Source organism: Melozone crissalis, unplaced genomic scaffold, assembly GCF_028551555.1.
Source record: "Melozone crissalis strain CALT ecotype California unplaced genomic scaffold, PUWL_Pcris_2 ptg000132l_1, whole genome shotgun sequence".
Lineage (NCBI taxonomy): Eukaryota > Metazoa > Chordata > Aves > Passeriformes > Passerellidae > Melozone > Melozone crissalis.
The window spans coordinates 3,856,440-3,871,884 of record NW_026535905.1 but is presented as its reverse complement, the minus strand read 5'-3'; the positions used below and the strand labels follow the sequence as shown (position 1 = coordinate 3,871,884).

The 15,445-nt window shown below is 39.4% G+C and overlaps 1 protein-coding gene across 2 annotated transcripts in view; it reads left to right on the top strand.

Moving 5' to 3' along the window:
- Nucleotides 1-15,445, top strand: part of CTNNA2 (catenin alpha 2) — a 480,539-nt gene that overhangs the window by 353,569 nt on the left and 111,525 nt on the right. For both annotated transcript variants that reach the window (XM_054293256.1, XM_054293255.1), the window contains exon 8: nt 6,207-6,287. In XM_054293256.1, the coding sequence (XP_054149231.1) occupies nt 6,207-6,287 (81 nt within the window). The remainder of the gene's footprint in view (nt 1-6,206; nt 6,288-15,445) is intronic.

Below are 15,445 nucleotides of genomic sequence, written 5' to 3'. Positions count from 1 at the left end.
GTTCCTTCCCACCCAAACCATGCTGTGATTCCATGATTTCTGTATTTTCCTTTCTCTATGGTAACTCAGCCTTTCTCCTTTGCAACCACCTAAACAAAGTTCTAAAAACCTTACTACGCGACCTTTTCTGTACAAAATTGTGACGGTGTTCACAGGGGTCTGAGGTTGAGGGAAGAGATGAGAATCTGACTCCATGTTTCAGAAGGCTTGATTTATTATTTTATGATATATATTATATTAAAACTATACTAAAAGAATAGAAGAAAGGATTTCATCAGAAAGCTAGCTAAGAATAGAAAGGATGATAACAAGGCTTGTGTCTGGGACAGAGAATCTGAGCCAGGTGACTGTGATTGGCCATTAATTAGAAACAACCACGAGACCAATCACAGATGCACCTGTTGCATTCCACAGCAGCAGATAATCATTGTTTACATTTTGTTCCTGAGGCCTGTCAGCTTCTCAGGAGGAAAAATCCTAAGGAAAGGATTTTTCAGAAAATATTATGGCTACACAAAATTATCTTTTTTTTTTCTTTCTCCTGATGAGATAAATGAGTTATTAAGAGGACATGGGAATGCACAAGTTTCAGTTCCATAGGAGGGGTTTCCATAGCAAAATTGAGGCTGGAAAATGGGTGACTGCAGAACCCCCAGTGCACTTCCTTAGAATAAATTCTAAAACCAAAATTATTTCATCAAATAAAAATATGATAAAATCACTGAACTGAGTGCAACAGTAATTCATGTTCATACCACATTCCCAAGAGACTTCTTAACACTCAATCTTTCCTTTAACTTACTATTTTAAGAAGTCTTCTTCAGCTCATCTCTAGAGGAACCACACAGATTTTGTAAAACTTGTTTTTCTGACCCATCTCCTTAGAAAGTTTCTAGAATTTTTAACTTTCAGTGAAATTTAGTCTCTACTTCTCCTGGAATATATTGTTTAGCCTTTTCCTGACCCAAAATAAATGGTCTTTAATCGGAAGAGGACTATGTATTGGTATGTTTAAACCTAGATGTCTGCTTAAAAGCACTGATGCAGCAGCGTGTTGTTCAAAATGTTTTTCCTCTTGGTACTAAGCTTCTCTTCATCACTTTTAAAAGGGCTGCTGAACATTGGCATAGTTTTAAAGGAGTGATGTTCAACATTTAAAATAAAATATTAGGACAGATATCTTTTTGACCAGCAATTTATACCTTAATAAAACATTGTGATATTGAAGTTCTGAATAACCTGTAAATAATGGAGCCCTCTACCTAGGGGATGATGAAAATATAAAAATAGATCAGTGTTTGGTAGCTTTTGGATCAATAGATAATCTTTCCAGCTGTCTCCTGGAGGCTAAATTACTTGAAAACTGTAGTGAAGGTGAGTTGGACATGCACCATGATGTTTGAGGAGATTGACTCTCCCAGATATTTTGGCTTACATCTGAAGAAGCAGAGAAAAAAGAGGAATGTCATAAAATGGTGGTTTCAAAACATCTTACATAGATGTATTGTTGTTAATATTGTTGCTGTTTAATTGAAACCCTGAGCTTCTAAATTGCAAACTTTAAAGGAAAATAATGTTCTCTAGCAATCACTCCTTTAGTTGTGATACACTTTGGAGTTTTGTCTATGATATTATTTTGTAGCCTGCAGTTGCTCCACTTTTTGTGTATTTCTTTGCATTCCATCCCCTTCTTTTATAGTTTACCATTGTCAACCTTATTCATCTGGCATTTTTTAATAATAAAGTGCTCAAAGTATTGGCTTTGCTTCTCCAACATCTCTAGGTGATCCTAACTTTTCAATGCAAATATATTCATTACAATAACATCTGTCCTTATCATAATGATTTTGGTAGTAGGAATTTCATCTGTTTCATCCACTGAAATTTGAGCTCTGTGATTTCCTCATTAGTGGTGTATTTGGAATTATGAAAAACCAACAACACAGTTCCAGTCTGGAGCACCTTCTTCCAAGGTTGAGCATATCTCATCTAAAATGCACTGAGTCCCTGGGCTGATTGTCCTGACTGTCCTTGTCTTGGTTCTGTGAATTCTCTAGGGGTAGAGCAATGTCCTGTTAAGTACCTCATGCTGATCAGGAGAGTTCTGTAATGAGTAAATTGTGGGATGTAAATGTCCTTAATAGTTGTGATACGTATTTTGGGAGTTTAATATTTTATTCTAACAGTTTAAAGTGTAAAAAGTAAAAATGGAAGGAGAGGGAAAGGTCTTTGTAAGAAGGAAAACCAGTGCTGTACCTTAGCAGGGATCTTTCCGTCATTCAGCAGATACTGAAATTTCTCACTGTCCTAAAGTGCATTTTGCTCTTCTTTGATTTAATTTCCTAACCAAATGAAATTAAATTTCCCTTTATAAATAAATTCTAGCCTTAATACCATGCAGTTTTACCTGTAAGGTTTTTCAGACTTTGTTTGATATAAATTTCTGTGTTCTTTCTTTATTGTTCAGATAATTCTGTTGGCACTGGTTGAGACTGTAGGCATTTTCTGGAGTAGCAGAACAGTCAGTACCTCAAATTCTTCCACTACCAGACATGGTTGTGTTGGGAAACTACACAACTTCTCATGTCAGGTGGCAAATCAGGCTTAAAAACTCTTGAATATTATATTCAGGGAGCTGGGTCTGACATTGAGGGGCCCGCAGCCTTGGGGTAGAAATGCAGTGGAAGATCCTCTCGTGATCTGGGGCAATCTACAGCCAGCACAGCCCCTGGTCTGAGCCTTTGGGAATTGGCTCCTCCTGAAATGAAAATAAATCAGATGGGCAGGGAAGAGCTCTAAGGAAATTAGAATGGAAGCAACTCAGACTCAGAAAATTGTTTGAAAATATCTCGAGTATGTAAATGCTGTCAATGGTCACAAGAAATCAGGGACTTGATTAATACATTCTCCTGTTGCAAAGTTCTCCTCATTACACCATGAATGAATGTAATTCTGTCCATAGGAACTTGAATACAGATATTTTGGCATTCAAGGAATTCTGTGCATTTCTCCTCCTTCTCCTTTTAACCCAATGCCAGCAGCAATTTTTACTTCCTTTTCATCCCAAAGTATCTTTCTTCTCTTTGCAGAGAAAGATTAACAGAGAAATGGCAAATGGCTCAATACCAAGCTTTTTCATTTTTTCAGGAAACCAATAAATTCCTTTCTATCCCTTCTAGGAATGAAGGCCAAAAATTTATCACAGAGCAACAATAAAATAAGAGTATTTAAGGACTTAAATAAATAAACTTTAATAAACTTATATATTCAGCACAGAGCAGATGGTGTTTGACAGACCTGCCTGAAGCTATGTAGCATCACATGCCATGCTAGTTATTTTTCAATAATGTGATTTACTAAACAAATTTCTTTGAAATCATATGCTGCGAAAGGGGGTTTGTATACAGACTAAAAGGCCATTTTATAAGTAACAGGTGAAGGTCAGTTAAAATTCCTGCACAAATAAAAATGGTGCAGAATGGGAGATTTCAGCCATATTTGTGTGAGTTAATGAAATACTGCTATTGAGAGAGCTCAGCTGGATCTCTTGTTTTGGTTTAGTTTTCCAGCACATCCCATTTAGCATCTCAGGCAGCATTGAGGCACAATTTGGGCATTTGCACACAGAAATGTGGAACGAGCTTTGCTCTGCTTTAAAAGGAGAAGGGACTGGCCAGATGGATGTGGACAGTTTGTGTTGTGTGGCCTAAGGGTCACAGAAGGGTTCCCAGTTGTTTTGTGTTTCACAATAGGATGTACCTTAAGGGCCACTGTTTATATAAACAATGTTTATTTAAAACTGGAGTTGAAGAGTTATCAGATAGATTTGAAGGGAGGTTTAGGAGGGGTGCGAGATTTAAGCTGCCATGAGCCTGCTCTCAGTGAGAATTCTCACCTATGAGACAGAAAACCACCCAGATTAGGAACCTAAATTACCAACTTTGAGGTCAAACTCAAAATTTCTACTTTTTTTGCTAACACCCAGGAGTCTTTTCCTCTAAATGGTGCAGTTTATCAAATGCTTAATTTAGTTAGTGTCACTGTATCCCATAGCTGACTACCCTGGAAGGATTCCCAAGTTCCTGCTCAAGGACAACTTTCTGACCCCCTAAGTGGGTGCCAGGCATTAATTCCTTGACCTCACCATGTTGGCGGTGAATGCAAAATATATGTGCCCTGCATGAGGTCGGTGAAGGGGAATTGTGAACTACTTGTTTTAAAATACCATCCCTGTGTAGACTTAAGTGTCTTGGTGTTAGTTCTTATTGGGCTAATCTCACAGGAATTTTGGCCTGTTTACCAAATTATTCCCTGATTTTATTTAAAATAGGGTAAGAAAAAGTGCCAAACAAAGATTGTCTTTGCCCTAAAAAAAAAAAAAAAAAAAAAAAATCTTAACATGTCTTCTGTGGTTATGGATCTTTCTAAGCCAGTCCATTAAAGCTTAAACAATGAGAAGAATTTAAAGAATATTAGATAAATTGAATTGTTTGACTGGGAAAATAGAGCATCCCAGAACATGAATGTCACCAAGGAAACTTGGTTCAGCAACTGTGCAGCTCACAGCTGGGGCAATTTTCTTTTTTTCTAAGTTTTCTTGGACTATATCTCTGTATTCTAACAACCAGACCCTGGCTGAGGCTGGCTCATCTGGCAGTCCCTGCTGTCCCATTCCAGGAGAGTCTGCCTGAACCAAACTTTTCTGCCTCAGCTTTATTGTGAAACTTCATCTTGAAAAACAGGCTCGATTGTGTGCACATACGACACCTGCTGTCTTGAACAAAATACCAGGGACTGAATTTGGGACATCTAAAACCAAAAGCCTGTGCTGGCCTTGCTCAGGCTAAAGAGATGAGGTTCTTCAGCTGGGGACCAGAAGAACTCAGTCAAAGGATGAGCACAAGAAAAGTGAGATAAAAATATCAGTGGGTGACACAGATGTGATAGCAAATGCTTTCTCTCCCTTTTTTCTGGTGTCAATTTGTGTGAATAACTCCAGATTTTGTAATGGATCCTTTTTAGAAAGCTAAGAGGTAAATTTATGTTTTGTATTAAATTCTGGTGGCACTTGATATTGTTATGTTTGAATTTCTAAACAAAAGGAAGGGGAGGGTTTTTACAGATTTTTAAATGATCATAAAAGCTTTGGCCTCGTGTCATAATTAGAATTACAGGCAGTAACAGAAAGCAGGCGTTCCCTGGATTGAATGCCTAAAGCAAAGACTGGAACAGAGGCCCCTTGCCAATGTAGGGCTGATAACTGTGCTGTACATGTGAGAGGGTATCATTGAAAGGTTGTCTTTAATCCCCATCCCACCCCAAAAGTGACTTCTCAATAGCTCCCAGAAACGTGTGCTATTAGGCTCAGCTGGAGGGAGAAAATCGCCCTTAATCATATGCAAGGAACAATTCTAAATAGAAGCATTTGAAAACAGCCTTGGGAAGGAAAAGAGTACTGCCAGAAAGAATGGAAGATCATTTTGGTTCTTGATGAAAAGCTTTCAAACAGAGTTCAATGTGCAAAAGATGTGACAAATCTTCAGAGAAGTAGTTTTCTCTTAAGAGAAAGGTAATACAGCTAACAAAGTCACTTAATGCTTTTTGTGCCATTGAACCTGCAAACCATATTTTTCCCCCATTGCTTATGAGACACAAAAGGCTTTTTTCCCCCTTTTTAATCTTGGTGAGGAGTTTTGCTTTGAGACTTCCTGCAGGAAAGTGTTTTAAGTGGAATTCTTCTTTATACTGAACCTAATGTGTGCCGATATGATTCCTGTTACAGGCATAGGGACCATTTTCCTTCTGTCCTCAAGCTGTGTTGCTGCTTATTATCATGTTTAACATTCCCAGTGCTTGGCAGGATGGAGATTAGAAACTCTTAATATTCATTTTATAGTGAAAGGTCTTGCCAGATTTTTTTTGAGTATTAGCTATAATATATGCACATAATTTATTGGTGGAAAAGTTCTGAACTCTGTGGTGAGTCACCTTAATCTTTGTTCTTATCACTTTAGGATTGTTCTAAAATAATCTTCTGTGCCTCCTGCACATAAACATGTTAAAAACATTTCTTTGGAAATAACAACTTGATGGTAGCAAACAAAACAGCTGCAATAATTTCCTTTGATGAATCCTTATCATTATTTTTTAAGTTTATATTGCCTGGAGGATTTTTCTCTAACTCTAAAATTTTGTGTTTTTAACAGACTGGAAGGAAGGAGAAAGGAGACCCGCTCAACATTGCCATTGACAAGATGACCAAGAAAACACGAGACCTTCGGAGACAGGTGAGCCCTGATTGTGATAATATTTCCCGATTTTCCAAGGAAATCATTGTTTTCCAACTTCAGGCTGGTTTCTCCACATGAGGAGGTGTAAAGAATTGGTGTCCTCATTTAAATATGGCCCTAAATTTCACATGACATTAAGGAAAGTAGCAACATTTCCCATGACAAAAAAAAAAAAGGGAGAAGGAAATGCATTCCAAGTGCAACCCCCAATGGTGTTTCCATGTGGGAGGGGAGGCAGATTGTCCAGACCTTCCCTGCCTTGGCAGCTCAAAAACCCAGTCATAAAAACACTGGCATATGTGCTTATTTGTGTTTTATTTGAATACTCTCACTGGAGTAACAGGAAAGATGAGCAGAATATGAAAAATTGTAAGAGTAAAATATATTCAAAGAGAACTTCCAAGGTTCTGTATTAAATAAAGATCCTGTGAATATACAGAAAGTCATAATAAATAACAATTTTGCCAGAGAGGTGATGTCCCATCCCTGTAAACACTCAAGGCCAGATTGGATGGGTCTGAGCAACCTGGTCTCATTGAGGATGGCCCTGACCCTGGCACAGGGAAATAAACCATGACCTTTAAATGCCCCTTCTAGCCCAAACCATCCAATGATTTTATGAATAACTGCAAAGCCTAGTTTAAACCATAGATTTTGGCTTTCTTCTCTTACATTTATCATTGTGTTTTGTGATAAGAAAGAAAGGTTAATTCAAAAAGCTTGAGATGGGAAAGAAGTGAAAGGAGATTGGCAACCAAAAGGGAGAGGTTTCTCTTTATACCTGCAAGTTAAGGCAGGACATATTGCCTCTTTTTAGGTCTTTTTTCTCCTTTTGAGATGATGCCAGTTGTACATTTTTTGTAAAAATTTAAATAATAATAATGATGATGATGATGAAAATTTTACCTGGCCTCATTGAAAATGATCGCAAATCCAGAAAACTGCCAAACCAAGTAAAGATTTAAATGTATCTTCAGGTACCTATTTGCAGCACGATAATTTTGGAGAGAGTGGCCCCTGTAGGCATTTTGAAATCAGTGCTCTGCATTGCTGAAACTCGGCTCATTTCAGCTCTTCCTTCCTAACCTTTAGCAGGCGTGTTTGAAGATCATCTTGTCAGAGCTTATTTTGCCAAATAAACCCATTGCAGTGGACCTAGAGACAATATGAATCACCGAGTCTCCTATATAAAGCCTGGCCTCACATCTGCTGCTCAGCTAATGACAGAAGAGAGATCTCTGCTGTTCTGACCTCCAAATTTGTTTGATCCTCAGCTCTGCAGTGGAGCTGGGACCATGTGTTGCCTCCCACCTCTGTTCTCACTGCTTCAAGGAAGTAGCAGACTAACACATGAGTGAGTTCTGTGTGAGGCTCTCAGCAGTTGCCTGAATTACTCATCCTTAAAGCCAAATTTACTCGGAAACGTGATATAAAAATGGCACCTGTCTCAATAAGCTGTGTGCTTCTCATGTGTATTCCCCCTCATAGAATGTTCAGCCTCAGAGAGGTTGGAATTCTGGATGTGGGTAACATGAAGCACGGATATTGTATTTTCCTGCTTGGAGATGAAGCTTTTAGTGCAGTTTCTGATATTTATGGAAGTGAATCACGTAGGTATAATGTTTATTAAATTGTGGCAGTTGCTAGTAAACTAATCAAGATTAAATCATAATTGTGCTGCCTTTTGCACAAACATAGAGGAAGATGGAGCCTGCTTTCAACAATGTGAATCCTGACTGTAAATCATGATCAATGCTCTGCTTCATCACATGAATATAATCAGCAGAGTACCTGAGTGTGGCTGCCCAGACCTGCCTGTGCACTCCCTGCTGAATTCCAGGATGTGAGGGTGTCACTGAGGGCTTGGTTTGATGGCTGGGGAGAGAGGCCTGAAGATGCAGAGGAAATGAGCTGCAGTGGAGGTTACAGAGTCTCACTTTTTTTGTCTTTCTATTCTGGGCAAAATCATTACAGAGACAACCAACTTTGAATATCATCGTGCCTTTTGTCTTAATTAATCCCTTTTAAAGCTTGCTTTTCAGACTTTGGATGTTTAAAGTTAACCCATAAAGCTAGATAACCTGTGACCGTGTTCACAGGGGTCTTAGGATGAGGGAAGAGACGAGGATTTGACTCCATGTTTCAGAAGGCTTGATTTATTATTTTATGATAGATAATATATTAAAACTATGCTAAAAGAATAGAAGAAAAGGTTTCGTCAGAAGGCTGGCTAAGAATAGAAAAAGAAAGAATGAATAACAAAGGCTTCTGTCCCAGACAGAGAGTCTGAGCCAGCTGACTGTGATTGGCCATTAATTAGAAACAACCACATGAGACCAATCACAGATGCACCTGTTGCATTCAACAGCAGCAGATAATCATTGTTTACATTTTGTTCCTGAGGCCTCTCAGCTTCTCAGGAGGAAAAAATCCTAAGGAAAGGATTTTTCAGAAAATATCATGCCTACAATAACCTACAAGAGGTGTTTTGGTGATGAGAAATACAACTATAGATAAATAGTTTGGGGTTTTTTTCCCAATTGGTAGGCAGGCTCCCTTGCAAACCTTCAGTATTCACCCATCTAAGACTGATTTTTCATTTTCTCCCCAGGTCACTTAGCTCTTTATTTGGGAGATTTGATTTCATTATCTGCATAGCATGCAGACATGGGTAATGATTGTGGATGGAACACACAGTGCTAAAATTCCTCCTCACAATTCACAGTCACTTCAATATTTCTTATTCTGATGGAATTACATCTTTTAAACTTATCATTTAAACTCTCCTGGGAATTGGGAAACTATTATACAGATTTAATTATATGTCTTACTATAAACTGCCAGTAAGAACATCAAGCTGAGTCAGACTGAGCAGGTTCTTGGAAGCAGTCACACCTCACCAGCCCATGGCTTACTGCTGCCATTCCTTACTGGGTTTTCATGAAATCTCAGCATGGTTTGGTTGGAAGGGACCCAAAAACCCGTCTCTATCCAGCAGGGACACCTCCCACTATCCCAGGTTGCTCCAAGCCCCATCCAACCTGGCTTTGGGCACTTCCAGGAATCCAGGAGCAGCCACAGCTTCTCTGGGCACCTGTGCCAGGGCCTCCCCACCCTCTCAGGATAGAATTTCCTCCTAAAATCTAACCCAGGCTCCTCAGTGCAATTTAAACAAGGAGCTACTGGAAAAGGTCCAACAGAGGCCACAAAGATGATGAAGGGTCTGGAGCATCCCCCTTATGAGGAGGTACTCTAGAATTTGGGCTTTTGTAGTCTGGAAAAGAGAATAGGAGGGATCTCATCAATCCATATAAATATTTCCAAGCAGGGCTTGCAGGATGGTGCCAGACTTCTTTTAGTTCCCAATGACAGAACAAGGACTCATGGCCATAAACTAAACAACAAGGAGCTTCACCTCAGCATGAGGAAGCATTTCTTTATGCTGAGGGTGGCAGAGCACTGGAACAGCTGCCCGGGGTGGCCCTGGAGTCTCCCTCTCTGGAGACATCCAAACCCACCTGGACACATTCCTGTGCCACCTGCTCCAGGTGACACTGCCTTGACAGGGGGTTGGACTGGAGCATCTCCAGAGGTCCCTTCCAACCCTGAAATTTCTGTGATTCTGTAACAGTGCACTCTGGGAGTATAAAGCCATTTACAAATGTCAAAGGCCTGTCACTCCATGCCCTTTCCACAAGTCCAGCTCTCTTGTAGCACCTTTAGGCAATGGAAGGTGCTAGAAGATCTGGAGCCTTCTCTTCATCAGGCTGAATCAGTCTTTCATTTTGAACAAGCTGAAGAAAGAACTGGATCTGATAAGAAGTTGTGCCAGTTGGCAAGATTGGGGATCTCTTTTTCCCACCAGTGTGCAAGCCTGTAGTTAAAAAAGAAAAAAGACAAAACCCAAAAGGTAACAAAGGCATGAGGTACGGCAAGCCAGGCCAGCAGCAGGTGCTGGTTGATTCCAGTTGTTTTAGAATCCTTTTGGAATTCCAATTCTTTTTCCAATCCTTTTGTTAGTTTTTCCTCCATAGGAGGAAAGAGAAACACCAACCCAAGAGTTCAAATGCCACAGGTAACCCCAAAACAGCAGGCACACCTGAAATTCAAACCTTGCAGCTCTGGGGTGACACTGAGAGAGGCAGGAAGGACACACCAGAGGGTTTGGTGACAGCCCTGGGGGCACAGCTCAGAACTCAAGGTGGAAGAACCAAAATAATTTGTTTTGCCTTAAATACCACCCATCTGTGCTGCCATTACAGCCTGGATTATTCCATTTTTGCCCATTCAAGGCTTCCTGTGCCTCCAAGTGGAAGGAATTGGACAGAAATAAGATTTCTTTTTCACCAATTCTCAGTTTATACTGGAAATTATACTCTCATACAGCTGTTAAGGAGGATTCATCCAACTCCTACAGACCGAGGTTTATGTTATTACTGAAGCTACTGAGAAATACTGCATGAAAAAAATTCTCCACCGAAAATTATCATTTTCTTAAAAACTGGAAAAGGCCATAAATTATCTAGAAATTTAATTTATTTTTTTAAAGAAGCCTGAGAGCTTTGAAAAGTCCGGCATGGATTTTTTCCAGTATTTTCCAGTTTTCATTTTGAAAATTATTAATTTATTTTTAGCCTAGCATTGCAAATACAAATATTTGCATATAAATAAATATTAAAAATTAAACTCTCATTTTTACAATAGCCAAGGAGATTTCCCTTTGTTTCAAAGAATTTTGATAGGTTTTAAATTTTCATATTTCGTCTGAAAGTAGAAAAACTTAAAAAATAAAAAGTAATGTATTTTTTTAATCTTGGATTTCTGCTTCTCCTTGCAATTTTAGGCAACAAAACTTCATTTAAACATATATATTAATAGGAACTGTGCAGTAGAAAGTCCTGAAATATCTCCATTACCAGTTGCATTTTGATAAATACTTTTGAACATTTAGACTGACATCCTGTGCTTTCACTTTAATGGAATGGATGCCTAATAGAAATTAATCTTTCTTTTAGATATCTAAGCTTCTGTGTGCAGTATCAAAAATGCAAATTTTTTTGCCACCTGATTACAGTTTTGTGGCCTTTGTGTGTTGTTGGGTAAAATCCAGCTCAAGATTTTGGGCAGGTACACAAAAAGCAGAATTCCATCAACATCCTCTTAGTATCTACATACAGGTAGTAGTTAAAACAGTGATTTTGAATATGGAAAAAATAATTCTTCACACCACTGTCTGAGGTAAAACATTCCACTTTAGCACTTTTTTTTATCAAAATGTACTCTTCACAGATTGTCTTTTTCCAGACAGCATCCTACAAACCTCTGAGGAATCCATGTTGTATAGACACAAGACTGGAAACTAAAATTGTGAACACCTGAATTAATGAAATTCTGCTTTCTCTAGCATTGTACTGTCTCTGTTTAGGGCTTTCTACAGCAATAATCTCAGGTCCTTGATTCTCGTGTTTCCTTTCATTTTCTCACCCCCATCATTCTCCCTGCTCATCATTCCTCATCATCTGAGGTTGGTTTGTTACTCCAGGTGAAATGCAGAGAGTGATGGGCTGCTTGTGGCTCCTGCCCAGCCGGTACCTGTGTGGGTTCTCTGGCCAGCTCTGAGGGTCCCAGTTTTTGGTTTTTCTGGGTCTGGATTGAAGGCAGTAATTCATGTTGAGACTCAGGTGTTTATTATTTCTGATCAGTAAAACAGTCTCACTGCTGTGAGTTCTGCAGCCTTTCATTAGAAGGCACAAAATGGCCAAAAATCTCTTGTTCCAAGGTCTTTTAAGACTAAACTATCCAATTAAGAACTGACACGTGGATTATTTTCCCTTTTAACCCAATAACTGATCCCACAGAGCCCACAATGCAGACTTTTCTACCCAATTAGGAAATGTCGCCCAAACCCAAGAAGAAGGGGAAGAAGCAGCATGAAGAAACCCAGGATGACGCCCTGTGCCCTCCATCTTGCTGCCATCCACAACACACTAAAAATCCCAAAACCTCAATTTCTCACCCAGTGATCCACCTACACTCCTCTATGTAATCTATTTCACACTTTTGTGGATTCTGGTCTATCTTGAGCTCTAGGAAACTTTCTCCATGAATGAGGGTGAAAGTCAGTGCTGCCCTGGGGGTCAGGGCACCCCAGAGCAGACAGAGAAATATTCCCAGTGCCCTGGGTTTCCACAGCCAGCCAGCTTCTGACTTCACAAAACAAATTTACTCCCCAGGACACTGATTTGGATCACTCTTCTGCTACCCAGACAATTTTCCATCAAACTCCAGCTATTCATCATCTTAAAGACATTTTCTGTCTGTTATGTAAATTTAAAATTGGCCAACAAATTAATATGTGTTTTTTTAAAAAAAAGGCAGATTTCCTGTGATGAGCATCATTCCATCAGATCACCAGTCCAGAAACTAAAGCCCAGAGTATGGCTCTGTTCTCCTTTGCTGTCTGCAACTGCACTAACATTGGTGTTGTGTAGGCATAGCAGGTTACTATTCTATCCTGAGGTACTCAGGATCAGGTTTGGCCATTTAGGCATGAATTAATATTAATAGTGACCATGCTGTGCTGTCCTTCTACCAGGCACACACTCTGCAGAAGCCAAAGTTAAAAAAAAAATAAAATCCAGGTCATATTTGCCCTTTTTACACCTCTAATGAATTCTTTATGTATAATGCAGTAAGTACATCCCTTCACATGACCCTTATCTATATTTGATCAGTCATTTACATTCCCCTGTGCTAAGATGGGCTCTTGCAAATTCTTTTGTAAGACACTTGGTGGACTCTGGGCATGATTTTGATCAGCCTGTTATCAGCCATATTCTCTAACATCCCTCCCTTCAATCTGCAATTAATTTATTTTCTTTTAGTCACAGAATATGCTGAGTTTGAAGGCACCCACAATGATCACTAAATACTCTTAATTAGATAATACTGTTTCAGTGGCTTTATTGAGCTGCAAGTCAAGCTTGCAAAAACCTAACGTTTGATGAGACAAATACCTCCTGTAATTTATTTGTGCAAATTTGGTAAAACAAAGACCTTGGGGACAACATCTTGATCATACTCAGCTTTTATCAACTTCATAGGTCTCTGAAAGGACTTGAAATTTTCTGTCCTTTATTTAATATGGGTTACTCCAGTTTGAACTAGATCCCAGGCTTCAGCATGTTCTTAGGCTTATTTATCATCTTCTCTGTTCCTTGAGCAGCAGTGTCTCCATTTGCTCTTTCTGTTACTCACTTCCACGTAGATTAACTTGTATCACTGTTTATGAATGCTATTTAGGGTAAAAAAAAAAGTTTAGCACGTTGAAGCCTGCCAAAAATTGGTGTAGACTCTAGGAGGACTCTCAGAATAAAAAGCATGAATATTAACTCATGGAATTAGACTGATGGGACACCTAAAACTGAAAGAATGTGTTCTGTTGGAACAGATTTTATCACAGCTAACCCATACAATGTCAATTATATTATAGATAGACACTTATATAAGTTTTCAGTCTGTGGGCTTAAAACTCTTACTCAAAGATATGCATAGGTTGCCTCTTTACAGAATGTAAATGCTTTGAGGAAAAGAGGAAATCTTATCATCCTGTTATTGCAGCAAAGCTGCTGTCTCACACCCAGACCAGATGACTTCAAATACTGCAGGGAGGGCCAGCAGCACCTAGAAATTAAATCTTGGTGCTCTAAATCATGATTAACTGACTGTGAGGATAAGCAATCCTGTGAGGATAAGCAAGACTTCCTGTCCAGTTTTACAAGAATGATCTGAAGCTCAGAAAATAAAGTTTCTTCTGAAGGTGGAGCTGCCTCACTTGAGGTGTTCTGTATTGTACCGGCATTAGGAGGTGCACAGTATCTGAATATTAAGATACAAGCCCAAGGGAAGCATAATGGCTCAAAAAGAAAAAAAACACCCAAACTTTAGTGGAAAACAGTGAACCCAATTCTAATCTTTACTGGAAAACAGTGAACCCATTTCTAATCAAACTTAATATACATTGAATTTACAACTTACAAATACAACAAACTTCTTTCAGCTTCCCAAAGACAATGAAGAGCACACCCAAAGAAATTAAAAACTCATAGTGAGGGAGCAGGGGGAAGAGGAAAGAGAGAACTCTGAACATTCGGACCAGCTGATGTCAGTTACAGAAATCAGGTGAAGATATAAAGTGGTTTTCCTTCAGCCTCCCTGACAGTCACTGGAGAGTTCGTCTCTGGAGGGTGACTTGGGGATTCCAGGATGTGTCTCATAAAAGCTCTCTATGCATAGGGAGCCATGAACAAAATTTCTGATTGAGGCGCCCTAAAGGTGGGTTTGTGTGAGGAGTGCTTTGGCTTTCCAGCTGTCCATAGAGCCAGTCAATGGTGCAGCCATCAGTGCATTTCTGGGGGGGCTGGAGAACTGTGTTCTCCTTCTCTGATGTGCCCTTTGTTGCAAACAAAAGGACATGGGGTAAAGTTATAAATCCTGAAGGGGGCTTTTTTAAAAAAAATCAAGATCTGTATAATTTAAATAAGGCAAGAAAACAGAGGATGAAATAGTCACAGACCTTCCCTAGCTCACAAAACACTCTGAGAGTTTGTAAGAGTTGCTGCAGTGTTCTGAAAATGCAGAATTTCATGCAAGTGTGAAGTAGCAGCGGAATAGCCAAGGAGGCTGTAACTTCAGAATTTAGTCTGGCAGGAATGTTTATTAAGATTTCTTTTGCAAAGGCAGGGTTGAAGCAAGGTCACCCTTAACCAGGTGATCCACAGGAGTCTGTGCTGTATTACCAAGGAGGAGTTTGTGGCTGTTTCCAAGGGGAAGTGCAGTGTTAGTGCTGAGATTGCCCCATTCTGTTGCATGAAAATACATTTGGAAAAAATGCTCATTTTTTAAAGGGAGCCAGCCACAAATTAATCTAAACCTCTTTGAACCTAAGGCCACCTGTGGCATCAGCTCTTGCTTGTGAGAAGCCCAGCACCTTTCCCCTGCTGCTCAACAGGTTTGATTTTCACCTGCAGTGACTCCTGTGCTCTTGAATATGGAAATGTGGAAGCTGCCTTCCCAAAAGCAGTCTATTAAATGCTAATACAGCTTTATTTCTGTGCCAGGGCTGCATGTTTATGCCTTGTATTCATTTAATAGGG